At 45.9% G+C, this 25,309-nt stretch overlaps 3 protein-coding genes across 3 annotated transcripts; 2 read left to right on the forward strand and 1 right to left on the reverse strand.

Moving 5' to 3' along the window:
• The first annotated feature begins 545 nt into the window (after positions 1-545).
• TUBB4B (tubulin beta 4B class IVb) lies at positions 546-3,521 on the forward strand. The gene is made up of 4 exons (XM_069072746.1): positions 546-665; positions 1,154-1,262; positions 1,403-1,513; positions 2,284-3,521. Exons 1-4 carry the CDS (start codon positions 609-611, stop codon positions 3,342-3,344), a joined length of 1,338 nt encoding a protein of 445 aa, XP_068928847.1. The 5' UTR covers positions 546-608; the 3' UTR covers positions 3,345-3,521.
• Positions 3,514-9,657, reverse strand: CIMIP2A (ciliary microtubule inner protein 2A). The gene is given in 7 exon segments (XM_069072748.1): positions 3,514-3,602; positions 4,523-4,640; positions 6,616-6,710; positions 7,990-8,116; positions 8,309-8,577; positions 8,670-8,926; positions 9,597-9,657. Coding segments are annotated over 7 exon segments (1,011 nt in total). The 5' UTR covers positions 9,653-9,657.
• A 1,848-nt stretch (positions 9,658-11,505) lies between these two features.
• STPG3 (sperm-tail PG-rich repeat containing 3) lies at positions 11,506-16,627 on the forward strand. The gene is made up of 7 exons (XM_069072747.1): positions 11,506-11,632; positions 12,037-12,233; positions 12,502-12,636; positions 15,220-15,308; positions 15,655-15,766; positions 15,912-16,031; positions 16,494-16,627. The coding sequence occupies exons 1-7, from the start codon at positions 11,520-11,522 to the stop codon at positions 16,625-16,627; spliced, it is 900 nt and encodes a 299-aa protein (XP_068928848.1). The 5' UTR covers positions 11,506-11,519.
• Positions 16,628-25,309: the final 8,682 nt, after the last annotated feature.

Genomic DNA, 25,309 nt, shown 5'->3' on the forward strand with positions numbered 1-25,309 from the left:
AGGGCCAGGCCAGCCTCCTTCTCAGAGGCAATCTCCCCCGCCCCCGTTGCCCAGGGCCACGCGACTCTACACAAACAGTCTCCAAGAGGAGGGCGGCCTCCGTCACTCTCCCCGGAGGAGCCTCCGGGACCCTTAAGCAGAGCCCCCGCCCCCAAACGTGCCCCCACCCGCCAGCTCCACCCTCAGCGCGCCTCCCGCTGCAATGCGGCGGTTACTAAGACGCTAGCCTGTATCAACCAATCCCGTGAGCCCCTCGGAGCCTTCGACTGAGTCTGCCAATGAAAGGACAAATCAATCATTTGAAACAGCCAGTGGATGATGCGCTGCGGCGCGAGGCGGGGCGTCCAGATAGGTAGACGTATGCCCATCATTCACCAATAAAGGAGGGGAATTTCTAGGAAGGCGGGAGTCGAAGCCTTAGATTGACAAGGTTAAAGCCAATAGTGTATGAAAACATATGGCCTCGTTCTGGTTATCCAATAAATGGTGAGAGGAGGCGGGTGCTCGTGACTATATAAGAGTTCGGCAAACGTCGGTTGCAGCAGTCTGCGCGCCCGATCTTTTTTGCGCTTCTGTGTCTGTTCGTCTCCGTCGCCGCAACCGTTACCATGAGAGAGATCGTGCACCTCCAGGCCGGGCAGTGCGGCAACCAGATCGGCGCAAAGGTGAGTGTTCATGGCCCTGGTAGGAGGCTTCTCAGGAGATTGGAGCAGGCCCTGGGGATCGCTGAGGGCGGCGGCACCGGGAAAGATGGCGCCGGGAGGGTCTGGGCCACCTCCGCATTGCGGAGAAGGGAATTTACAGCGCTTGGGGTCCGCTTGAAGTGAATGCGGAGAAGCAAGGACTGGGTATGATTGGAGGGGAGGGGGGGACGAGTCGCGGTCCCTGCGCTGGCTCTGGCTTTTTGAGCTTCCGGGCCCAGCCCTGGGTGAGGCCCTTTGGGGAAAGCGGGGCGGGGGCGGAGGAGAGGAAGGAGGGAGGGGAGGGGAGGGAAGAGCCGGACGAGGACTTGGCCTCGGCCTCCTCGCCCGCCCCGAGCCCGCCTGGGGCGTGGCCGGCTCCGCCCTCTGCTGCGCCGCACCGGCTGCACCGCCAGCCCGCCCTTCGTGACTCAGGTCTAGCTGTGCCTGATCGACCCGCCAATGTCTTCCAGTTCTGGGAGGTGATCAGTGACGAACATGGTATCGACCCCACCGGAACCTACCATGGGGATAGCGACCTGCAGCTGGAGAGGATCAACGTCTACTACAATGAAGCAACCGGTATGTGGTTTAAACTCTCTAGTTTCTCCTCCTCCCCGCCTTTCTAGTCTTCTCTCCTTGCCAAGGGCAGAGCTCTTTCCCCTTTTCCTGGGCTGCCTTGCTCATCAGACCTCTCTGACTAATGCCTTCTCTGTTTCCAGGTGGGAAATACGTGCCCCGAGCAGTCCTGGTCGATCTTGAGCCTGGAACAATGGACTCTGTACGGTCTGGACCTTTTGGACAGATTTTCAGGCCAGACAACTTTGTCTTCGGTAAGCAGTTTTGATTTCACTTTCTTAACAGACATTCTTTCTTACCTATCTCTCTTAGTTAATTGAGCTATCAAAGCCCCTTTGGGGAACAGCTGGGTGTAGCCCCTATCTTTTGATCTTGAGTTTAGGTTATGTGGGGAGAAGGGGGAAAGGAGTTGGCACTGGTTCCTCTGGTACCTGGCAACAAGCAGCATGACTCAAGTCTATTCCTCTCATCTCCCTCACTCCCCCTCCTTTCCTTTGCGTTTAAAGAATTCATAGAATATTAAAAGGAGAATTAATTTGTATGTTTCATACAGGAGGGAAATTCTAAGTCAGTGAAATGACTTATTGACAGCTGGGTCTATCATTTGTTTCTCTAGCACTTTGACATGGCCTTGGAGGAAGCACAGGGTCTTGAGGGTTCTTCCTCACATCAGTAGGCATCTTAAATCGAGATGCTTATTAAAGTGAGTGAGGAAGTTGGTTTCTTTGTACCATAATTCATGAACTTTGGGTTGGTGGTGGTCAGACTTAATATTTGATATCCTAATTATGTGGTATTTTATTTTTGCTTTTACTGTTTGAAGTGAAGTTTGACTGTAAGAAATGTGAAGTGGGGTTTTCTTTATTTTTTTTTAAATTCTTAAAAAATTGAGGCCCCAGTTTACTTGGGATATTACTTTAGGTAAGGTGGGGGGTGGGAATTAAGAGATAATAGATTTTAGGATGGTCTTACTAGCCATTGATCACAAAAGGAATGATTATCTAATTTTTTTTTTTTCTTTCAGGCCAGAGTGGTGCTGGAAACAACTGGGCAAAAGGCCATTACACAGAAGGTGCAGAACTGGTTGACTCAGTATTAGATGTTGTAAGAAAAGAAGCGGAAAGTTGTGACTGTCTCCAGGGCTTCCAGCTGACACACTCTCTGGGTGGTGGGACTGGGTCTGGGATGGGTACTCTTTTAATCAGCAAGATCCGAGAAGAGTACCCAGACAGAATCATGAACACTTTCAGCGTTGTACCCTCCCCCAAGGTATCGGACACTGTAGTAGAGCCTTACAATGCAACCCTTTCAGTACACCAGCTTGTAGAAAACACAGATGAAACCTATTGTATTGATAATGAAGCCCTCTATGATATCTGTTTCAGAACCCTGAAACTGACCACTCCCACATATGGTGACCTGAACCACCTGGTGTCAGCAACCATGAGTGGTGTCACCACCTGCTTACGTTTCCCAGGGCAGCTTAACGCTGACTTGCGCAAGCTGGCAGTGAACATGGTCCCCTTTCCCCGTCTGCACTTCTTTATGCCTGGCTTTGCTCCACTGACTAGCCGTGGTAGCCAGCAGTACCGTGCTTTAACTGTGCCAGAGCTCACCCAGCAGATGTTTGATGCAAAGAACATGATGGCTGCTTGTGACCCGAGGCATGGGCGCTATCTTACAGTGGCAGCCGTGTTCAGAGGCCGTATGTCCATGAAGGAGGTAGATGAGCAAATGCTCAATGTTCAAAACAAGAACAGCAGTTACTTTGTTGAATGGATTCCCAACAATGTGAAAACGGCAGTTTGTGACATCCCACCCCGGGGCCTGAAAATGTCTGCCACCTTCATTGGTAACAGTACTGCCATCCAAGAGCTCTTTAAGCGCATTTCTGAGCAGTTTACAGCCATGTTCCGCAGAAAGGCTTTCTTACACTGGTATACTGGAGAGGGAATGGATGAAATGGAATTCACTGAAGCAGAAAGCAACATGAATGATTTGGTTTCTGAGTATCAGCAGTATCAGGATGCCACAGCTGAGGAGGAGGGAGAATTTGAGGAGGAGGCTGAAGAGGAGGTGGCATAAAGCTGTGCATCACTTATGGTATCTGTAAATTATGTTGAAAGCTGTATGAACTCTTTTTATTCACTCACAAACTTGTTTTCTGATGTTCATGTCTCGCTGCGTTCTGCACTTGCTGTTTTCCTGTTCTTTGACATCAAATGCTGTACAGATAACACCATTAAAGCATTTTTCATAGTGCATTGTTTCGTCTCTTTTGTTCACATCGGTAAGCTTTGCGAGTACTGCTGCCAAATGTTAAACCATAAGTCTGTCTCAAAGCTGTGAAAGAACAGAATATGAACTGAGGAGATGGATGAAATGTCAGGCTTCCTAGAACGAAATGAGTTTCTATGGCCCTGTGTTTAATTGGTTGGGAGGTTCCCTAATAAAATGGCTGCTTTCCCTTAAGGGGAGATACTGAAATGATCATTAGTGGTATATAAATAAGCTTTTAGCTAATGGCATCTAAAAGACTTGCCTGAGTTTCTTTGAAGATTTTAAAAGCCTCGTTTTAAAATTTACACAAGCTTTATGGCTTTTAAGGTTGTCATGGGCCTTAATTAATTTGCAGGGTTTTTCTCTTAGACTTTCCCATATGGCCAATGCCATAGTTTGACAATCTGGATTATAGTTTTTTCTGATGTGGCCTAAATTTGTTAGCCACATATTGCAGCCACCCATTTGGTGCAAAGTTCAGAGGGATTTTTGCCTAAAGGTTGTATCTGCCCCTTAGTGCCGTGGTTGACACTAATAAACTTCCTTAGTAGTTCCCAAACTTGTTATAAATACAGATTACTTTTTAATGCCAAAATCTCTGATAATTATATTAGTTGAGAGTGACAAAACTACTGAGGTAATGCTAAATTTTTAGTAGCACCTGTATTTTTAAAAATAATGTATATGCCAGTTTGATAGTGTACAGAAAAGCAAAACTGCTTGACCCTGCTGAGAAGCCTAGACTGTACTATCTTTTTATGAGGATCAGTGGCAAGCATCACACAAGGTATGTTAAAAAGTTTTGTTCCCTTAGGAAGTAAACTAGGGGCTGGACTGACATTAAGATAAAGAACTCGATGGTTTTAAAAGGAGGTGATGCCAGGAAGTTTCTGGACCAAATTTTCTTTTTAGGTACAAGTCAATTTCTTATTTCTACATAACTTATTTTTCTCAAAACACTTGTCATTTTAGGTATAACATACTTGGTATGAATCCTGTGTAGAAGGGTATCAGTCCTTGACTGTGGTAAACTTTGGTGTCTGGCCAGTGTTGTTTTGGTAGTCTCTCTCCCAGAGCATAAACAGGGTTTCTTATTAGAAGCTGGGAAAATATTCTTTGTTACTTGAAAATGCAGAGGTTTTTCTGCGCATTAAAAACTATTAAAGAAAGCCAACATATTTAATTAAGCTTAACTTGTCTGCCTTTTGGTAAATTGTTGCCTGCCTTTGTGTAAATGATAACTTGACATTAACATTTCTTTTTACTCCAAGGCCCTATTGGTGCCAGATTCCTATCAGTCTGAGGAAATTCAACTAAAGGCAGCCTGTGGAATGCTCTCACCCATTTTGGCTGCTCTACCTTGATGTTTATCAGGTAGGAATCTCACTGTCCTGCCAAATGGGAGGACAATCAAGAGTGGTGCTTAGGCCCCATTGTTACTGGGTACCAGGTGGCTGATGGTGTCAGATGCTGCAAGGCCTGTGAGAATTGAGTTTCTGTTCAGGTGCCATCTAGGAAGCACAATAAACTTCTAGCATCTAGAAAAGGATGGTGGGAATAGTACAGAAGAGAATAGGGGCTGTCAGTTCTCCCTCCCTCCCTCCATATCAGTGAACGAATTAGTTGGGAAGAGAAAGGAAAGGAGATGGTGAGAAGCAGGGGTTGGACAGAATTTAACACCATAGGGATTGAAATCTTAGGGAAAAGGAGCAATATGTGAACCATATGTAGTCTTTTACCACTGGTATTATCCTGTACGTCTCTTTGGTACCCTAGCTACCTGTCCTGTCTACCTGGTACAGGTCATACTTGACCAGTCTTTGGCCCTGGAAGGGTAACAGTAGAGTTAGTGTATTTTTGCCAGGTTCTCTTAGACATTGCTTTCTTTCCTCAATTCCATATACTACCCCCCTTTACTTCTCTGCTACACTTTAACAGTTTCCTCCCCACCAGAATGGAGTCTTGGTTGGGCTCTAGAAAGCTTTTCTTCTCTCTGAGGCCAGGCAACAAACTTGGTGACTCTCTGACGCGTTTTTGCAACCTCTGCAGTACTGACGCTTCAGAAGATGCTTTAACTTTAGATAAACCTGTACTGCTCAAACTCACTGAGGAGGGGGAGGAGCTCGAAGCCTTTCTGCCTCAGAGACTGCTGATAAACCAAGGCCTTTTAAATTTATTCCTTGCCTTTAGGGTCTTGCAAGGTAGCTTAAACCTGTTATTTTAGCTCCTCTCTTACCTATGAGTTAGCTTCACATTGAGAGCAGGGAATAGCAAGATGAATGGCAGAATTTTTAGCATCATTCCATTTAAAGTAACCCTTAAGCCATGGTGGGAGGAGTTTGCTGAAGGGTGGAGGAGAGGACACATCCCAAGGAGTCAGTGCGGCTTGTTAGTAAATATTGGTTTGTGGGAAGGCTAAAGGATGGTGTGGCTCTCTGTGCTGTTGTGACTTACTAACTTCTTTGCTACTAAGATGGAATCGGCTTGCTGGTTTTGGGATTTGTTTTTCTGGTGTCTGAATAAATGTTTTGCTTCTGTCTTCTAAAAAAAAAAAATAACCCCTAACTTTCCCAGGAAACTAGAGATTCCATGTGCTTCCTGAAGCCAGTGCTTTAGAAAGTCTCTAAGGAGAGAAGCATCCCCACAATTGTGTCATTGAGTCCAACCGAAGAATGGGGGAAGATTTTACTGAGTGTGATATATTCTCATGGGGAGGCCTGCAGGGAGCTCAGGGTCGGGAGGGAAATGCACTAGCAATCCCTTGTCACCCCTTCAAGGCAATTACCTTCAGTTCTCAACTGAATTTTTTTTTTTTGCTTTTTGGAGGAGGAAGGCAGGGCAATTGGGGTTAAGTGACTTGCCCAAGGTCATATGGCTAATTTTGTGTTAAGTGTCTGAGGCCAGATTTGAGCTCAGGTCCTCCTGACTCCAGGGGTGCTCTGTTCACTGTGCCATCTAGCCTTTCCTCTCAACTGAATTCTTACCTGGCTGCTCCCAGGACCCCAGTAGGACACAGTGCAATGAGACTTAGCACCTCATTTAACAGAGTAGCTCAGTGACTCTCAATCTGATTTACCTGGCTTTTATCAAATTCATCCATGGCCTGCTGGACACCATCTCGATAATTCATTCCCATCACCCAAGTGAATCGTGGTACGAATCCAGCGTAGCCTGTGGGGGCAGATGAGAGAATGTTATTAATCCAGGGAATATTGAGCAGGAAACCCCAATTTCACTTTTGCAATTTAACTGGGATGCCTTTTAACTTGCTTGTGAAATTTAGATTGTGTGTCACTTGCTTCCTACTAGCTGTTCTCTACCCTGTAGTTCTTGACCCATTGGTACACCCCCTGTGTGGCAGGACAGTGGAGCAGAAGGAGCACTGGACTTTTTTTTTTCCCCTATCTGTAAACACTTAGCCCAGTGCCTGGCACATAGAAAGTCCTTAATAATTGTTTGTCGACTGACTAAGAGTCAGGAGACTTGGGTTTGAATCCTGGCTTTGCCATTTGCTAGCTGTGTGACCTTGGGCAAGTAATTTAGATTCTCTGAGCCTCAGTTTCCTTAACTATAAGATCAGAATACTCCCACCTGTTCTCCCCAGAGGCTTGCAGTGAGGAGGAAATGTATGTGAAGATGTGTAAACTGCAAAGTGCTATGGAGGTAGAGTACTATTGTTGATAAGTTTTATTATTATCTGATAGAATGCTAGGGACATGTACAGAAGAAACCTGAGTGGAAGCTTTTGTTCAGATGTTGCTTTCCCTGCACAACACAGTTAGCCTCTTGGGGCAAGAAGACAAGGTGCGTTTTGTTAGAGGTCTGAGCATCTCTCAACATAGCTGTCAAGGTCTGCTGAATAAGCCGGGTTCAGTGTTGTGACTCTCAGGAATCAGTCAGGCAGGCAGGTGTGAAAGGATGACCACCACATCACTATCAGTCAGGGCTTGGCCTCCAGAAGCACCACTTTCATCTTCCTTTTTGAGTCATCTCTCTTCTCCCTTCATCTGCTGGCATAGTTTTGAACTCTGGATTTCCATGGAGCCAAAGTAGTGTGTCACCAGCATGACAGACTGGACTTTGTATCTTACCTGTCTCTATAGTGTGAGAGAGAGGATAGGTGGGACCTATGCATCCGATCTGTTCTAGGGCCTCTGATGGCAGAGGCTCAAAGGGCACAGGAGCAATGGGCTAAGAGTGGAGGCAAGGCTGAAGCCCTGAAGGAATGAATGCTAAGGGAGAGAAAAAAATCTAGCTTAGCATCAGTGTATTAGAATCAGTAATCAGTCCTCGGAAAGGACCTTAAAGATCAGATAGACGAATACCTCATTTTACAGGTAAAACACTTGAGGCCCAGAGAGGTGAAGGAACTTGCCCAAAAAGTCTCAGCGAGGTTGTAGCAGAACCAGGACTGAAACTCAGTCATGGCTTCTGGGCTCCAGCCACCCACCCGAGATGGCTTTGTGCTGGATCAAGTTGGGCTTGTCTAGCTTGGGAAGCCTCTCAAACCTGCCGACATCTAGTGTTTCCGTCTTGGGTGGCAGAGGGGGATACATATCTCTTCGTAAGTGGTGCAGCTAGAACAAGGAAGGTGAAGCTAGAGTCACCTCCTTAGCCTGGTTGAACAGTCATATTCTCTACCTCCTCCCCCATTCCCCTCTTAAGAGTTCCCTTGGGTACTCCTCCCATCCTCCTCCCCCCAACCTCCTGCACTTTGGATGTCTTGGGGGAGGATTCAACTGAATACTGACAGGGAACCCTCTGTGTACCTGGGGATATCCAGAAGTCTTGTCAGGAGAGGGTGAGGTTTTCCACCCTTCCTTTCCATATGCTAGTCGTAAACCTGGGTGTCCAAATTCAGATTCATTGGCCCCCTTGCCTAGTGGACATGGTGGGTAAGGTGGGTAGGGCATAGTTTCAGTGCCTATGCCTGGTGAAAGCTTGTACTGATGGCTGTCTGGCACAGGAGTGCCATGTTGCTCCGTCCCAAAGGGTGGATTGTGTCCTCTGATCTCAAAGTCCTTAAAGGGCTGGAATCCTGGGTAGACATGGTGTTGAAAAATGTGAATAGGTAAGAGTCTTAGAGTTGGACACAGAGAAGAGAAGGAGGTACATGTCTTCGCTTCTCACCTGTGTAATGGGGGATGTAGGGCTGGTTTGCATCCATATATTGCGCAGGGGATACTTTATTTTGGCTAAAATCCTCAATGAACTTGGGTTTGCTGAGCGGTGCCAACACAGAACATGGACTCTTATTCACTTTTGGGTCTGTCAGCACCTGTGCAGTGGTCCGGCCATAAGTGTATCCCACCTGGTATCGTAGTTGGGGATAGAAGCCGGCATAGCTAGGGATAAAGGGATGTAGTCAAAGAAAGGAGGATAGATACCTGGTGGATCAGGCAGTGGGGGAGACTGTCACAGTAGCTAATGGAGACAAGATGATGATGGTAGATAGCCAACATTTTCCTGAGTGAAACAAATTCAGATTTAAAAGCCCTAGGAATGGGGGTGGGGCTAGGTGGCACAGTGAATAGAACACTGGCCCTGGAGTCAGGAGGACCTGAGTTCAAATCCATGTGACCTTGGCCAAGTCACTTAACCTCAATTGCCTTGCGTTTCCCAAAAAGAAAAAAAAATAGCCCTTGGACATGTGTGATTCCCCTCAATGGGGCTAGGAAATAAGTTCCAGAATTGGGAGAACAGAACAGTAGTCAATACAAGAATCTCACTCATCCTTGCTAAGACATTGGGGAGGATTATGAGTCAGAGAGAAGAAATGGAGGTAAACTAGAGAAGGCAGGGTGGTTACTATGTGCGGTGTTCCTCACCAGAACCTTCCCCAGACCTATGCAGTCTAGTTTCCATACCTATTTGCTTATTACCCAGTCCCTGACCTGCCTCCTAGCCAACCATATCCCCTCCCCAGTCTTCTGAACTTCCCAGAATTCCCCACTATCCATTTCCCTGGCCCAGGGTGCACTAATCCTCCAGCCTCCAAACCTGAGCCCCTGACTCCTAACCCCAGTCCTTAAACAGGAGCCATGATAGAATTCTTACCCAGGTATGTAGTGCGGCTCTGGTGTGAAAAGGTTGTGGCTCTTAGTTGCTATCATTGTAACCCCAGTAGATTCTGAACTGGGTGCAATCTGGTCAGGACTTCAGAGCCTTCTGCTCAAAAGAGATCATCACCTGGGCAACCATTGTGAAGAGATGGTACCAAGGCCAGAGATAACCTCTGAAAGCCTGATGCTCCCTTTCTCCCACCCCAGATACTCAGGACCCAGACCTCCTGTGTGCTGGGTCAGCCTTTAGGCCTCCAGAGGCCCCTCTGTCAGGCCCCAGTTTTCCATGGCCACCTGAAAACTCAGAAGGTGATTTCCTCCCCATCCCCTCCCCCATACTTTATTTTTCCTTGCACCAGAGCAAGGGAATCACAAATCTCATTGTAACTTAGGTAAGGGGTGATACCCCCATCTGATGTACCTCATCTTGCATGGTCAGTTACCACAGTTCCTTTCTCAAACTTAAGACTAGAGGTAAATTTATACTACCTTGTCAGATGATATCCATTCCTATCCAGCAATCAGTGATTTAGGTTTTGTGGTCTGGGATCTGCTGTAACACAAGTCATCCATTGCTCTTCCAAGGAGCCTTTCTTTGACCATTCTGCTCCATTCTTAAGTCTCCCTTTTTTAAACATTTCTCTACCACTTACTATATACAGCACAGTATCTTGTATCGCTTTGTATTTCACATTGTGGTCTTGGGAAAACATTTTGCTATTATTATTGCAAGAGCACTAGGGAAACTCCGATACTTATACTGATGACTTTGGGCAAGTCACTTCTCTAGGTTTCAGTTTCCTCATCTGTTACACAATAGACTTGGCCCATGTATCTGTAAATTCTATGTTGTGCTTAGACTTTGAGCCCCCAGTGGACTGAAGACTATATCTTAATTCCTATCTTCCCCCATAGTGTAGCCATAGACATACAGCAGTTGGCATTCAGTTCCTCAGTCTCTTTAAGGTTCCTGACCTTCCCCTGCCCCTCCCCCAGCTTGTGGAACGTTGAGTGAATTATTGACTGTAGGAGATCCTTCAGGGCCTGCCTGGTTGATGATGCCAATGAGGTATGTCTCCTCTCTAAAGGGAAGCCTGGTGTAAAGGCCAGAAAGCTCATTCATTCAGGGACAGTCTCTGAACCAGTGAAATATATTGGTTGAGACTGTCTTCAGCTGATGAAAGTTCTATATGTCATAAAGGGAAAAAGAGAATTAGAAACATATAACACCTTTAGACTGAGCTACATTAGGGTGTCACCAAGGGCACTAAGGGTGCTACCTGGCTCCCCCCCCCCCAGGGCCTCTCTTCCTTTTTGCTTTTCTCCTCTTTTCCAATTACCTAGTCTACTGAATCCTCAAGTCTTCCAGGGACCCTCCTGGGCACACACTCCTCTAGAGAGAGAGATTGTTGACCCTGACCTAGAATTTCTACTGTGAGCCAAGGAGTTTGAGGAGTCAGGAATCCAGGGCTGCAGAAAAAGAGAAGTGAGTGAACAAGGAAGCAACATAAAAGGAGAGAAAAAAAATTGATGAAGAATATTGGGACCAGGAAGAGGTAAGAACTCATTTTGAGGACCTTCTTCACCCCCATCCATAGGATCATGAACCCAGGAAGTAGTCTATAGCCCTTTAGGCAATTTTGGGATCCTATGAAGCATTGTCCCCCTGAGTTGGAAAAACTGTGATGGTGAGAAGATTGTGATTTGGATTGTTCAGCTCTGCCCCAAAATCCACAACTAAGTCCCTGAATATCAACTTTCCTCCCCATCTTATTCTTCCCAGAACCAGGAGAATACCCTTCCCCCGTTCTTCACCATGGGAACAACAAGAGAGTCCTTGTGATGTGACCATGATGTCTGGCCTGGGGAAAGTCTAGATTAGTCAGCACAGAGGACAGAATATTTAGATTGGAAAAAGATGAATTTTGACCAGAAGGCTGTGAAGTTTTTGGCAAATTTTTATATGAATGGAGGCCAACACTGGACCCATGGTGGTATGCAGACAATGCAACCAGCACCTCCCAGTAGCCGGTAATTGACCCCAGACTTGGGAAAAGATTGAGGGCCCTTGGGAAGGTGGTGAAGAAATCAAGGACCAAAGGTGGATTGAGAGAAAGTGGGTTTGAGGAAAGAAATGTGATGGATATGAAATTGGGGAATCATATGGGATTTGGATGAGGATGGGAGAGAATGGGAATGAAATGAGGAATGTCTGGGTATAGAAACTAGAATAGTTTCTATATGGCTGGAATTGGAAAGAGGATATAGGTAAAGATAGGATTACTATTAATACTGCCCATTTAGAGACATTTAAAGGGGATATATGGTTAAAGCTGGAAGGTCCCCAGGTGAGGGGTGGGCTAGGGGAATGGGACTCAGACTGCATAGATGTTGAAGTTCTGTGCTGTGCATTATCTATTCTGTCCCTTGGATAGGAGGAAGTTGTCTCGGAACCATCCAGTCCTATCCATGCACCCCCAATCTATAGAAAGGTGGGAATCTATAAAGCATTCAGCACCCCAGGATCTTCAAAAACTCCCTATGGGAGAAACCAACCTGCTACAAGAACCACAACTTCTCCGGATCAGGAATGTAGAAGAACTCAGTACATGCAGAGCCATGTGGAGTGGAGGTAGAGTAAGAGGAATGAATGGTAGCCCTATCTCCAAGTCTGAAACTAGTTCAGTTCTGACCATGTAGGGGCCCAGGGTGTCTAATCTGAACAGTCCATTATCTCAGAGGTGGAACTGGGAGGAGGGTAGCCACAAGGAGAAAAGTACACACACACACACACACACCATACATACACACGTATATATATGTACAAACACATACCCCGCATGTTAGAAAGGGAGCGGGGAAATGCTCCTGAGAAACTCAGTTCCATCTCCTGTGCCTAGGTTTAGAAAGACGACCCCCAATCTTGATAGACATGGATACTCCAGGGCCGACCCAGTATTCTGCACCTGATGTGAGCATCCGGGAGTCTTCACCACATCCCCACTACAGCATTAGCTGCAAGGCACCCACTCGGGGTATGGCCCCCCTACCCATTCCCAGCACATTGTCCTCTCCTGAGCAATTAACCCATCTCAAGACACAACTTGCTTCTCACCCCTGGAACCTTTTGCACCTGTAGGAAAGAGGCAAAGAAGCTGTGCCCTCAGTTGGAGGAGAGTAGGGTAGACAAGTGACACTGGGTATAGGAGGAGGAAAGGAATTCATCCCCTGTGGATCATCTGGTAACTTCCAATCCAATCATTAAGTAGCTTTTGAGCTCCTGTTTGTTTGTGCAAAGGCACTTTACTGGGCACCGGTGACACACAGATAAAATGAAAAAGAAGACTGGAAGAGAGGGTGCATGATTGAGCCTCTGAGGAAGCTAGAGGTTGGTAGAAGAGGTGGTGAGGAGCATTTGCATCTCAGGCCTAGGGAATCACCCCAGGCATAGGCCCAGAGGTGGTAGATGGAATACCATGTCTAGACAATCTGGTTTGACTGGGATAGTGAGATTATAGTGTGCAATAAATATAGCAAAATAAGCTGGGAGCCACATTGTGTGAAGGGCTTTAAAATGACAAACTTGTAATGAGTTTGTATTTTAGAGGCTCCTATTGGAACTTCTGAAGGTTGTTCATCTGTAGAATGATACAGTAAGATGTGTGCTTCGGGAAGGTTATGTGGCAGCCAGAGAGGAGAGGGGAAAGACTGGAAGTCAGGAGTTCTATAAAGAACCTGCTACAGTTCAGACAAGAGGGATAAGAACCTATTCTAGTCTAGTGACCATGGGAGTAGAGAGGAGGGGAATGATTCGGAGCAAGTTACCAATGTAGAATCATTAAGACTTGGCAACTGATTGGAATGGTAATGTGAAAAAGATTGAGGAATGGAAGGAAGATGGCACCAAGGTTGTGAAACTAGGTAACCAGAAGCATGGCCTAGTGCCCTTAACCTGTGTGGAGGGGTAGGTTCAAGTTGTAGAAGCTAAGTTCTGTTTTGGAATATGTGGAACTTGATACACCTATGGAACATTGTGGAATTATGCGACTAGACTAGCTCAGGAGAGAGATTAGGGCCAAATATATCATCAGAGAATAATCTGCAAAGACTGATAATTGAGCTATTAGATCAGCTATGTAGGGAGAAGGGCAGAGCCTTGGGCTATATCCATGCTTAGGAAGTGGGTGAGCTGTGAAAGAGTGGTCTGCTAGGTTAGAGGAGAATCAGGAAAGAGCCATGGGCAACATCTGAAGGGGAGTAGGAGTGAAAAGGGTGGTCAACACTGTCAAAAATTGCAGAAAGGTCAAGAAGGATGAGGGCTGATGAAAATGCTAACTCTTGTTCATCGGTAGCCTTGGAGAGAATAGTTTCATTTGGAGTGGTGGGTGAGGTTGGAGACCAGATTGCAAGGAATGAGTGGGAGGAAAAAAGATGAAAGCAACAAAGGGGGATTACTTTTTTTAGATATTTGACTGTGAACTCCAGGAAAGAAACTACAGAAATGTCCTATTTCAATCAATTTTGCTTGAACTAGACACTAGCTAATATTTGTTCTATCCAAGGGCCCCAGAACAGTGGGAGTAGGAAGAGGAGGTGTTCTTATCCCCTCCATCACCACCATATCTGCCCATGACAGAATCTTGGGCATGTTCTGATGGTGAGTGAGGTTTCTAGCCCTATTCAGGAGGGTGGCAAAAGAACAGAATCTTCCCCCGAGATGTTAAAGTTGGTGGGAGTGGGAAGGAGCAGCAACTTAGCCCAACAATGCAGACCAAGGAAATGTGAGTGCGAGTGTTGCCAATCCCCATACTTACATATGCTTCCTTTCAAATCCATATTATATGTGTGTGTGTGTGTGTGTGTGTGTGTGTGTGTGTGTGTGTGTATGAAGGGAAATGTGAAGGGGATAATAGAAAGGCATTGTTACTGGCCCATTTGTGGTTCCTTCCCTCTCCCACCCTGTAGGTACAGCCCTCACCTCTTGCTCTTTGGGGAAGCCTACTGGGTAGGAACTTATATGACTACCCCTAATAACAATAGGATGCCCCCTCACTTCCTGCCCCTTTTAAAGTCCTTGAGTCCTGATTCTCCCCTGAGTTGGACCTCCCTTGAAGAAGTCATTAATCAATTGGGCCCAGGCCCCACACAGTGACAAAAAGTTAAGGTCCCATGGAGCCCCCAGCTTGGAGGAGGGGCACAGCTCCCTACACCCCCTCCCATCCCTACATCTGTGCACGGGTATGTCTCTTTTCCTTTTCAGAGGTTTAGATTGTCCCTGATTCTGTGACCCTTCCTTGTCTCAGCTTGCTTGAGCAGCACCCAGGGTGGTGGGCCTAAGAGAAAGGAAGATAAATTTCAGATACTACAGGACCAGTATTCACATCTGCCAGAGAAGCCAGGAATGTTGGAAGTCGTACCCTAGACTCTCTAACCTTCACCTTTCACCATTTTCCATCCTTCAGAGGGCCCCTTTTGATACCCTCCAAAAGGCTGGCCTGGTTGCCCCCCCACTCTGGTTACCACCCTCTTACCTGACCCCCTTCCCCAGGACTTCTGCCCATACCTCCTGTCCTCTTTTCCTTCACTGGGGTCTTCTTGACTCCCAACATGCCATTCAGATGGTGGTGGTCGCAGAGCATGGCAAACAACCTGGTTCCAGAGTGAAAGCCCTTTCACACAGAAGGCAGACTTCCTCAGGGAGAAACAGGTACACATTCCTTTTTTGCCCCCTGGCTCCCAAGACTCCTGGCTTGTACCCACCTGGGCCTCACCTCCAGGCTTTGCTTTGTCGCATTACTCTGTACTAAGATTGATGGACTTACTCCCCCAGATCTTGACCTGGTTCCCAGACTGGAGACTAGAGAGTTTCTTGGCAGTGTGTATATGGGCCCAACAGTGTGGGATCCTCCCTGGGGCCTCAGGGTTTCCTTGTTCACATATAAGGCAGGTAGAAGGAAGGGAGGCGGTGCAGGGGCTCAGGTTTATATATGCCCAGCTACAGCACCAGCACCCATTCTGTTGACCCTTTGTATCCTGTCTGATCACTCCTGCAGTGGCCATCTCCATTCCACTACACACAGCCGTGCAATCTAGGGCCCCAGCAGCCCTGCCGGCCCAGCTTTCCTGCCTTCACCTTTGGCCACAGGAGGCTGGTTAACAAGGCCAGTAAGTGCAGTCTTGTTGTCCTAGGGCCCTAAACAATACCCACAGTCATTCTGGTCTGGGGTGGTAGTGGATTTGGGAGAAGGGGATTTACATGTAGCTTAATGCTGTTGCCTCCAGGCCACTCATTAGATTTCCAATACCACAGGGGAAATTCGGCCCAGCCCAAACACCTACAATGTTATCCCAGGCTTTCATCTTAAGGGACCTCGATCTCCTGCCTTCTCTATGAGCCGGGCCCAGGCTCTCAACAATTGGATCAGTCCTGGTAAGGAGAAGGGTATGCAGTGTAGTCCCCACAGTGAGGAGAGCCTCTGAGGAACCAGTGGTCTGGGGAGGGTGTTAGGGGTCACCTGAGTAATGAGGTATCTGGGAATGAGAAGGGGAGGAGAGCTTTAGAACCTAAGAAAAGAAACTGAAAATTAAAATCTTTGGAGGCCAATGAAAGGAGATGGGAAGATCTCTGAAGACCAAATGGAGAGCAGATTGGGAATGGGGTTTTAGGGTTCTAGTAGAAAGACTGGGGTCTCTGGGCCAAGAAGAGTCTCTGAGACTCACAAGGAAGATGGAGACTTGGGAAAAATTGGGATTTCTGGAGACCAGAGTAGGCGAATGAAGGTCTCTGGGACCTGAGAATATAGAAAGAAGGTCTCCGGGGTTAATCAGAGGGCGGACAGATTCCAAGTTGGGGGGGGTGGAATTCTGGCATCAGCTCTCCTCCTCCTTCTAGCTCATACCCCAGGGCCAGCTGCATACTATGTCGAAGATTCCTACAACTCCCGATTCCCGTCAACCCCTGGAGTCCTCATTCAGGGCGAGCGCAGGCCTAAGCGGCATGAAACCGGACCCTTCTGCTCCCTCTAGAGCCTACAACCCTAGGGCCTTCAAGCCACTCTTTTGAACCTGGTTCCCCCAGCGGTCTGTGCTGTACATTAGAACTTGGGACTCCCAGGGCCCTGGGCCACTCTACAGAACCCAGAGGTTACAAATCTCCCCTGGGTTCCTTCCTATCCTCTGGAACCAGAGGCCTCTGTCTCAGAGCCCCAGCCCTGTCTACAGAACCCAGAGGTTACAAATCTCCCCTGGGTTCCTTCCTATCCTCTGGAACCAGAGGCCTCTGTCTCAGAGCCCCAGCCCTGTCCCCAGCCCAGTGTTTCCTGCCTCTCTTGTTATATAGTTATACATTTTTTTTCCTAGACTCTTTCTATTCCAGTCATGGCTTCCACTCCACACACAGATTAACACCCAACATTCAGAATGAGGAAAGAGAGTACACAATAATACAGTATTATGAGCAAGACCCACACATATACAAATACAGGATAAAAAATGGTAAAGTACTGGGTGCTACTTCTGTCTTCTCGCTCTCGCTCTTTCTTTTTTCTCTTTTGTTATATCATTTCTGTCTCTGTGTCTGTTTCTTTCCCTGTCTTACCCTAGCCATGATGTGTTTCTAAAGCTGACGTCAACAGGCTGTCAGGGCACCAGACCCTCACTGAAGAGCAAAGCTGAGCAACTCTGCCCTGAGAGATCCTCTCTAGAGCCAAGGGGAGATGACATGAAGGGGGAGTGGGAAGGCTGCAGCTGAAGCTGGCAGGCACACTCCACACTGGAAGCTGCTCTCTTTATGAGAGCTAGATCTAGCCCAAAGCTAAGGCATGAATATTCCCCATTCAGAGATACTAGATCATATATCTTTAAGAAACCATTTCCTTTCCCCATTGATGTGATGTGGGGGCCTTCCAATTCAGGAGATAGGTCTTAGGGGAGGTCAATCAGTTTGGCCCCTGCCTCTGTGCATCCTTGAATGTTGCTTTTGGCTTGGTTTGGCTTAGAGTAATCTCAAAATTCCTGGGGGTACTGGAATGATAACTGGGGCTTGGGTTGGCCCAGAGTAAGGGCGGGGGGACATCAGGATGAGGGAGTTAGTTGTTAGAAATTCTGAGCTGTGTTTATATGCATGTGCAAAGTTAGTGTGTATAGAAGTTGTTGACATGCTGTTTGTGTTCAGTATTGATTAAAACACACATCCATCACCCCAAAACTCCCCTTCAGGCATTATGAGATCCTGCCCTATCCATAGTCTCATTTAACACTGGCCTTACCCAGAAGGGCTCTGCAATAGACCTGCAAGGCAGTAAACCTGCCCGGCATAGGAGAGAGCAAGGGTTTGGGGAGATGACAGTGTTGGGTGGAAGCTTTGCTCTCAGTCAACACTGTCCAGATTTCTTACAGGGAGTTGTTGGGCTTGGTCTGAGTCCATAGCGCTCTTTGGGGGCTTCTCATTCTGTGGACAAGGGGATCCATAGTCCCTACAAGTCCCTACAAGTCTTGTTGTTTTCCTTTGGTGGTCTGGTCCCTTGTCCTTATCATTCAGTCTTACCCTGTCTTCCCTTGGCTGGGGGAGTCATTGTGTGCTTGGGAACAAGAGTGTTCTCAGTTCTGCTGGTGTTCGGTAGGTGATAGAAGCATAACTGGTCAATTATGAAAAAGTTCAGGAGAGCAAGACAGCAATCCTTTGACAACTTGCCTCGTCTGTGGATATGTTCCATCCCAAAGTGGGCTACATCAGCCCCTTCTCAATCCCCGGGATGATAGGAAAGGTGCTCTGGAACCACTTTGATTCCCTCCCACCCTGCATGATGCCTGCAGGGGCTGTGGCCACCACCCTCCTGCTTTGAGGGAAAAAAAGTCAAAGTGGAAATCTTTGGGAAAAATGACATCAAATGAAAGTTTATGGAGAAATTTGATAAACTTTAAACATAAAATAATCTTTTCTGTTTTGTTTTGAACAAGTCATTCTCAGGGAAACCCTTACAATGCATTCTACACATATCAGCTGAGGGATAAATGGGAACCAGTTGCATCATCCATAGAAGACACAGTGAACCTGTCAGGGGCTTTTAATTCTGGAGTTGGGGTAATGTGCATCCCCTGATAAGTGGTGGTCATAGTGACCACTGCATCATAGATTTTGAGCTGGAAGGAACCTCAGAGAGACCATGTAGTCCAATCATTTTACCCAAGAGGAGACTGAATCTCAGAGGGGTTGTGATTTCAGTCACATAAAAGTGGAAGAAATGAGATTTGAATTCAGGTCTTATCAGACTCCAAATCCAACATTCTTTCCATCAGGCATGTGCCTGGGGCTCACAGGATCAGTCCACCTAGAGTTATTATAAAAGAGTGATCCGATCCCCCCACAACACTGTTTTTAGAGACAGTGTGTCTTCTGTGCTATAGAGCTCTTATAAGATCATCCAATCTGACTGTGGGGAAGGTCATCTAGTCCATCAAAGGTCTTCTAGTCCAATCCCCATGCATGAAGTAGGACTCCTCTCTACAATATCCCCCATGAGTAGTCACCCAGGCTTCCCCTAAAAACCTTCAGTAATGGAAAACCTGGAAGTAGTCCATTCCACTTTTGCCCCTTTCTAATTACTAAGTTGTTTTATTTTGCATTCATCTGAATTCTGCTTTGATTTTCCCCTCTGAAGCCCCAACAGATACAAGTGAACCCCAATTCCTCGTGACAAATTTTCAGAGACTTGAATAATGTCCTTCCTAACTATCCCCAGTCTTCATGGCTTCAGGTTTCCTCACCATCAGGGTCCCCTTCCTCTGGATGTTATCTAGTTTGTGAATCTCCTTTTGTCCTGGGAAGACTCTGGACCTCACAGCTCCATGTCCAGGCTCTATGCATGCCCTTATTTTCCTCAGAAGGCTGCCTTAAGCTTAGCCAATCATTCCAGGGTATCTTTGAGGAGTTCACCAAAACTCTCTTCTCCAAGGTCAAGCTAGAATACCCTGTGCCGTACTTCAGCCTGAGATGCTTATCTGTTTCCAGATGTCATAGCTCTACTGTCCCATTTCAACTCTTCTAGGCCCTCACCAAAAACCTAGCTTGATTCAGCAGGCCTGGAAAGTAGCCTCAGTTTCCACAGCTCTTTGGTATGGCTGGGCCAGGTGGCAGAAAGTGAGACCTCAGGAGGCAGTATGTGGTTCCTAGCTTGGGTATCTTGCAGAACTGTGCTCCTAGACTGACTGTAGGATGTGGTCTAACTCAAGTACTCATATATAGAGATCTCTGCCAAAATCTGCAGAAATAAGAAGGTGGCAGAAGCCACTTGTGGGCAATGGCAGTTGGGGGGGGGGTATCATGAGTTGGGGCCAGACGCAGGTCCCAGGTGGATAGAGGACTCTCTGGACTTTCTGACTATCTGGGAGCTGTGAGCCTGGTCAGATCTGTGCCCAGGGAAACCCTTTAGAGCCCCTTTCCAAGCCTAAGCTTCCTGGATCAATGGGCTTTCCTGGAGTTTAAGGACTGGATCCCCATTCATTTCCCAGTTCCAACTCTGTTCCTCCTTTGTGCTCTGAGGTCAACTCAGACTTAGCATGAATCCATGTGATCCACTTAGAGAAGTGCTTTTATCTGATTCTCCCTGGGCTATAAATACTTCAGTGTAGGAATGAAGTCATCTTGGGAGTGGCTGGTATGGCATTGGGAGGGGCATAGTCTTGGCTCTCCCTCCTATGCAGGGACCCTATATGAAGAAGCTGGAAAAGGACTGATGGGTAGAAGAGACACAGAGGCTAGACCTATGCAATTAAGAGCTCCAAGTATACTTAGTAGCTGTCTCTCAGCACAGATAATACATCTGTACAGATAATGCCACCCTGTGCCTGTCCATTCTGTTCCACCGTCAATCCTTTCAACCTAACCTCTAGCCAGTCTGGCCCAGCTGAGGGGAGGAGAGGATGCCTGGAACAGGTGCCTGGAAACAGAAGGGTTCTGGTAGTGGGCAGGTGGGAGGAGCATGGTTGGTGAATCTTGAAAAAGTTTAGTGAAGCAAGACAGTCATACTGTGAAATCTTGCCTGATCTCAGTCCAGGCCTCATTGGTGGACGTGTCTCACTCCCTCTCAATTTCCTTTCCACCAGGTCTGACTGTCTAGTTGCTCTGGCTGCCTGTGGGCCAGGATTGGCTCTCACTTTAATGACTTCTGCCTTAGCCAGAGATGACCATGTGGAAGATAGTGTGTGTATATCCCACATATACATGCTTATATAGTGTGTGAACCTCATGCACCTGCACAAACACACATCTTTGTTTGAGGTGCACTAGTGCTCTGATGGCTGGCCAAGGACAAATTCTCTCCTTACTTGGCTATGGAAAAAAATGGATATCATACTCTCTTCAGCCTGGCCCTGCAGCTGTAGCATAAATAGGAAAGAAGGTAGGAGAGACACAGAAATAGAGAGACATGGGGGAGGGGGGAGAGAAAAAGGAGGAGGGAAAGGAGAGGGGCAGGGAGGGAAGCTGTGTGAATCCTCTCAGGGAAGGAGCCAATGACTAGTCCCAGCAGATTAGTGGAGATAATTGCATGCCAGTTTGGATGTAGGTAGAGAAGGAGAATGTCTCTGGAGACAACGAGTTCCTTAGAGAGAACTTGGGACAAGCTGCCAGCAGGTGGATTGGAGTTAAACATCTCTAGTTTCCCTCTCCTTCTCTAGGACCTTTCCGGTCCTAATGCAGGAGGAACTCATCCCCTATGGGGAGCGAGCCATGGTCTGGCCCAGGGATGGGGAACCTGTGGCCTCGAGGCCACATGTGGCCCTCTAGGTCCCCAAGTTTGGCCTTTTCAAGTTGGGTTCAGTCAAAGGCCCACACTTGAGGACCTGGAGCAGCACCACATGTGGCCTCAAGGCTGCAGGTTCCCCACCCCAGCAGTTCAGATTGGCTTTGCAGGGCCAGGTCAGTGCTTATGGTTGCTCCCTGAATTGTCATCAGGTAGAAGACCACGATAATAATATGAAAATAGCTAACATTACATAGCTCCTACTACGTGCCAGGCACTATGGTAAGCACTTTATATTACTGCTTTAGATCCTCACAGCAATCCTGGGAGGTAGATGCTATCAGCTCCATTTTACAGATCTGGACAGGGAGGCAAACAGCGTTATAAGTGATCACCCCAGCCCCTAAGAGGCACAAGGCCAAGGGGGGATGCTGCACTGACATTTGTGTGGTCCTTGGGTAATATCAGAATCTTGCTTACACCAGCAGCCCTCACGGTTCAAGGCATTTTATCTTGGGAACATTGGCAAGGCCTTGTGGGCCTAGTGGTGGGGAAACAAAGATGGACAAGCAATGTCTGTGCCCTTAGGAAGCGTGGAGTCTAGTGGGAGAGAAAAGAATATAAAATTTTACAATTCAAAGGTATTCTGTGTTACATTAAATATCAAGTGAAGGAGATGATAAATCTATAGGTGAGGTGAGAAGAGATTTTGGCAGATTGAGTGATATTGTGGAAACAGATCTAGAATGGGAACCATTACAGATTCTCCAGGCCTGCTTGTATCACCCAAGCTTCAAATATGCCTTGGAATATGTACTTGAAGCCAGGGTGGAGAAAATACTTTGCTGAGTAAACACCACCTGCATCGGCTGAGCTCTACCCAAGTCTCTTTGCATATGAACCTTGGTCTAGGCTGCCTATTTATCCATTCTCCACCCCACCCTCCCCCTACAAAACAAGAAAGAGAGAGAGAAAGAAAGAAAAAGAAGAAAGAGAAATTATGAGGTTCCTCAGCTCTTCTATAGATCCAGATCCAGGTGGAACAAACTTCCAGCACTGGCCATTACACACACCTTCCCCCTTCCCTCCCCAGGGGTCTTGCAGTCAGTGAAGTCCCATGGATCATCTGCAGGCTTAGAGCTGTCTAGAGACTGCTAACTTTTATCTGTATAACTTTAAATAAAACTTATGCAAATAAACCAATGACTCTCTTTGTCAGACCTTGGAATCTAGTACTCAGCATTGATACTTTGTAGAAGAGGCAGGACTTAAACTGGCATAAGCAGGATTCAGATAGGGAGTAGAACTTATACATATGTATGTATGGGTATATATGTGCTGATATGTGTGTCTTATAGCCAATCACATACATGTACATATTATAGATAATATTATGTGTATATATAATAGGTAACATACATACATGGTTGGCCATGTAATATACGCCTCATCTCAAAGTGACACGATCAGAAATCTAGCTACTGATGGGCTAGAGCCACCTCCCAGCTGATTGTTACCTTTTCATTACAAGCATTTATACCTCATAGTCAGCAAAGGCTATAAATTAGGACTTGATATATTGCTTTGTTGATTATCCATATGTAATAGAAGTGTTAATAATGCAGATTAAACTTAAAAGTGTGTCTTATGGATTTTTTTTTTGGAGAGCTGGTTGTTAAATTTTTACCAGCATACTACTGGATCATATCTACCTGTCTCCAAGGGAAACTACAGTTTTCACCTTTGTGGGGAACAGGAGAAGGGCCATAGCTAGGTGGTAGATTCTTTCTGTATCTAACTCCATAAAGTGTATACATACATACACACACACCCATACACATATATGTATTACAGAAAGAAAAATAATTTATGTGTATATGTATGCATATACACATATGTGTGTTACATGTATATGTGTATGTATATATCCCTGGCCAGTCATCAGTCACAATGAACCTTAAAGAACATGTATATTTTTGCAGGTGCATGAGGTATATATACTGTATATATATGTACATGTATGCATATAGTATACAAACATATATATACACACATATGTATAACTTTTAATTAACAAAAATGTTTTCCTCTCACATCCCTCTCATTGAAGAAAAGAAAAAAAGAAAACTCACATAAATACACAGTCAAACAAAGCATATCTCCATATTGGCCATGTCTAAAAAATATATCTTGGTCTGTACTCTGACTCCATTAGCTTTCTATCAGGGGGTGGGTAGCATGTTTCAGATCTCTAGAATCACAGTAGGTCATTGTATTGATCAGAGTTTTTAAGTCTGTCAAAGTTATTTACAATCTTGTTATCATATAGAGTGTCCTCCTGATTCTCTAGGAGTGTTAAGGATATGTGTTAGGGGTGGTGGGGAGGGAAACAGTCTTAGCAATTTCTGGGATTGGAAGCTCTTAAGTCAAGGGATAGGTACAGGGCTTGCTCCTCATGCATCTGCAGTTCCAGGGAGATCCCTTTGCCATTCACGAGTCTGAGCTTGTCCAAATGGGTATATGACTTAGACACAAAAGGTGACATCATAAACAAATTAGAGGAGCAAGGAAGAAATCACTTGTTAGATCTATGGATAAGGGAAGGGTAATGACCAAATAAGAGATAAAGATAAAGAAGGTCACAGAAGGTAATGGGCAATTTTAATTACATGAAATTAAAAAGGTTTTGTACAAGCAAAACCTAGGTAGCCAAAATTAGAAAAGAAGCAGGTAAATGGTGGGGGGGGGTGAGGAGGGATCTTTGCAGCAAGTTTCTCAGGTAAAAGTCTTCTTTCTAAGATATACAGGGAACAGATTCAAAAATTCAAATTTATAAGAATAAGAGTCATTCCTCAATTGATAAATGGTCAAAGTCAAGCTATCAATAACCATATAAAATGCTCTAAATCACTAATGATTAGAGAAATCCAAATTAAAACAACTCTGAGATTCCATCTAACACCCTTCAGATTGGTAAAGTTGACAAAAAAGAAAAATGACATTCTGGAGGGGTTGTGGAATGCATTAATGTATTCTTGTTGGAACTGGTCCAACTATTTTGGAAAGCAATCTGAAACTTTGACCAAAAAGCTATTAAACTATGTATAACCTTTGACCTAATGATATCACTACTAGATTTATACCCCAAAGACCTCAAGAGGGAAGAACCCATGTGTACAAAAATATTTATAGTAGCTTTTTTCAATGACAAAGAATTGGATATTAGGAGAGTGCCCATCAATTGGGGAATGACTGAATAAGTTACAGTACAAGAAAATGATGGAATATTATCGTGTTGTAAGAAATGATGAAAGGAATGATTTCAAATAAACCTGGGAAGGCTTATATGGACTAATGTAGAATGAAGTAAGCAGAACCAGGGGAATAATTCATACAGCAACAGCAATATTGTTAAGACTTTGAAAAGGCTTAAAAACTCTGATCAGCTCTAAAGGACTCAAAGTAAACCATGCTCCCCACTCCCTAATAGAGAGGTCATGGACTCTCTGTTACAAATTAAGACATATTTTAGAAGGGAATATGGCCAATGGGGGAATTTGTTTTACTTGACTATATATATTTGTAATGGAGGTTTTGTTTTTCTTGCTTTTCAGTGAAGAAAGAGGTAGGAGGGAAAGTGTGGATCTGACAATAAAACAAAATAATTTTTAAGAAGTCTGAACTCGGGGGTGGCTAGGTGGCGCAGTGAGTAAGAGCGCCAGCCCCAGAGTCGGGAGGACCTAGGATGGGTTCCAGCCTCAGATACTTAACACCCATACACAAAAAACTGGCCGTGTAACCTTGGGCAAGTTACTTAACCCCAATTGCTTAAAAAAAAAAAAGAAGTCTGAACTTGCCTTTCTTGACTACCTCTCTCAAAATTCTTCAGCTATCTTTTCATGTTGAGACTCAGTATTCTCTCACCAATCCGAAGTCACAAAGTGCATCATGGTTGCTGACAAGAGCT

The sequence above is a fragment of the Petaurus breviceps genome, unplaced genomic scaffold (assembly GCF_028583685.1).
Source record: "Petaurus breviceps papuanus isolate PSGF00001 unplaced genomic scaffold, PetGlider_PUasm1.0 90847, whole genome shotgun sequence".
Lineage (NCBI taxonomy): Eukaryota > Metazoa > Chordata > Mammalia > Diprotodontia > Petauridae > Petaurus > Petaurus breviceps.

Excerpts from the sequence above, each read along its gene's own strand:
- TUBB4B (XM_069072746.1), top strand. The coding sequence starts at position 609 with ATGAGAGAGATCGTGCACCTCCAGGCCGGGCAGTGCGGCAACCAGATC. Across the intron at positions 666-1,153 it reads GCAACCAGATCGGCGCAAAG|TTCTGGGAGGTGATCAGTGA; the intron begins GTGAGTGTTCAT and ends AATGTCTTCCAG. Across the intron at positions 1,514-2,283 it reads GCCAGACAACTTTGTCTTCG|GCCAGAGTGGTGCTGGAAAC; the intron begins GTAAGCAGTTTT and ends TTTTTCTTTCAG.
- STPG3 (XM_069072747.1), top strand. The coding sequence starts at position 11,520 with ATGAATTTTGACCAGAAGGCTGTGAAGTTTTTGGCAAATTTTTATATG. Across the intron at positions 12,637-15,219 it reads CTGCAAGGCACCCACTCGGG|ATGGTGGTGGTCGCAGAGCA; the intron begins GTATGGCCCCCC and ends CATGCCATTCAG. Across the intron at positions 15,767-15,911 it reads GAGGCTGGTTAACAAGGCCA|GGGAAATTCGGCCCAGCCCA; the intron begins GTAAGTGCAGTC and ends CCAATACCACAG.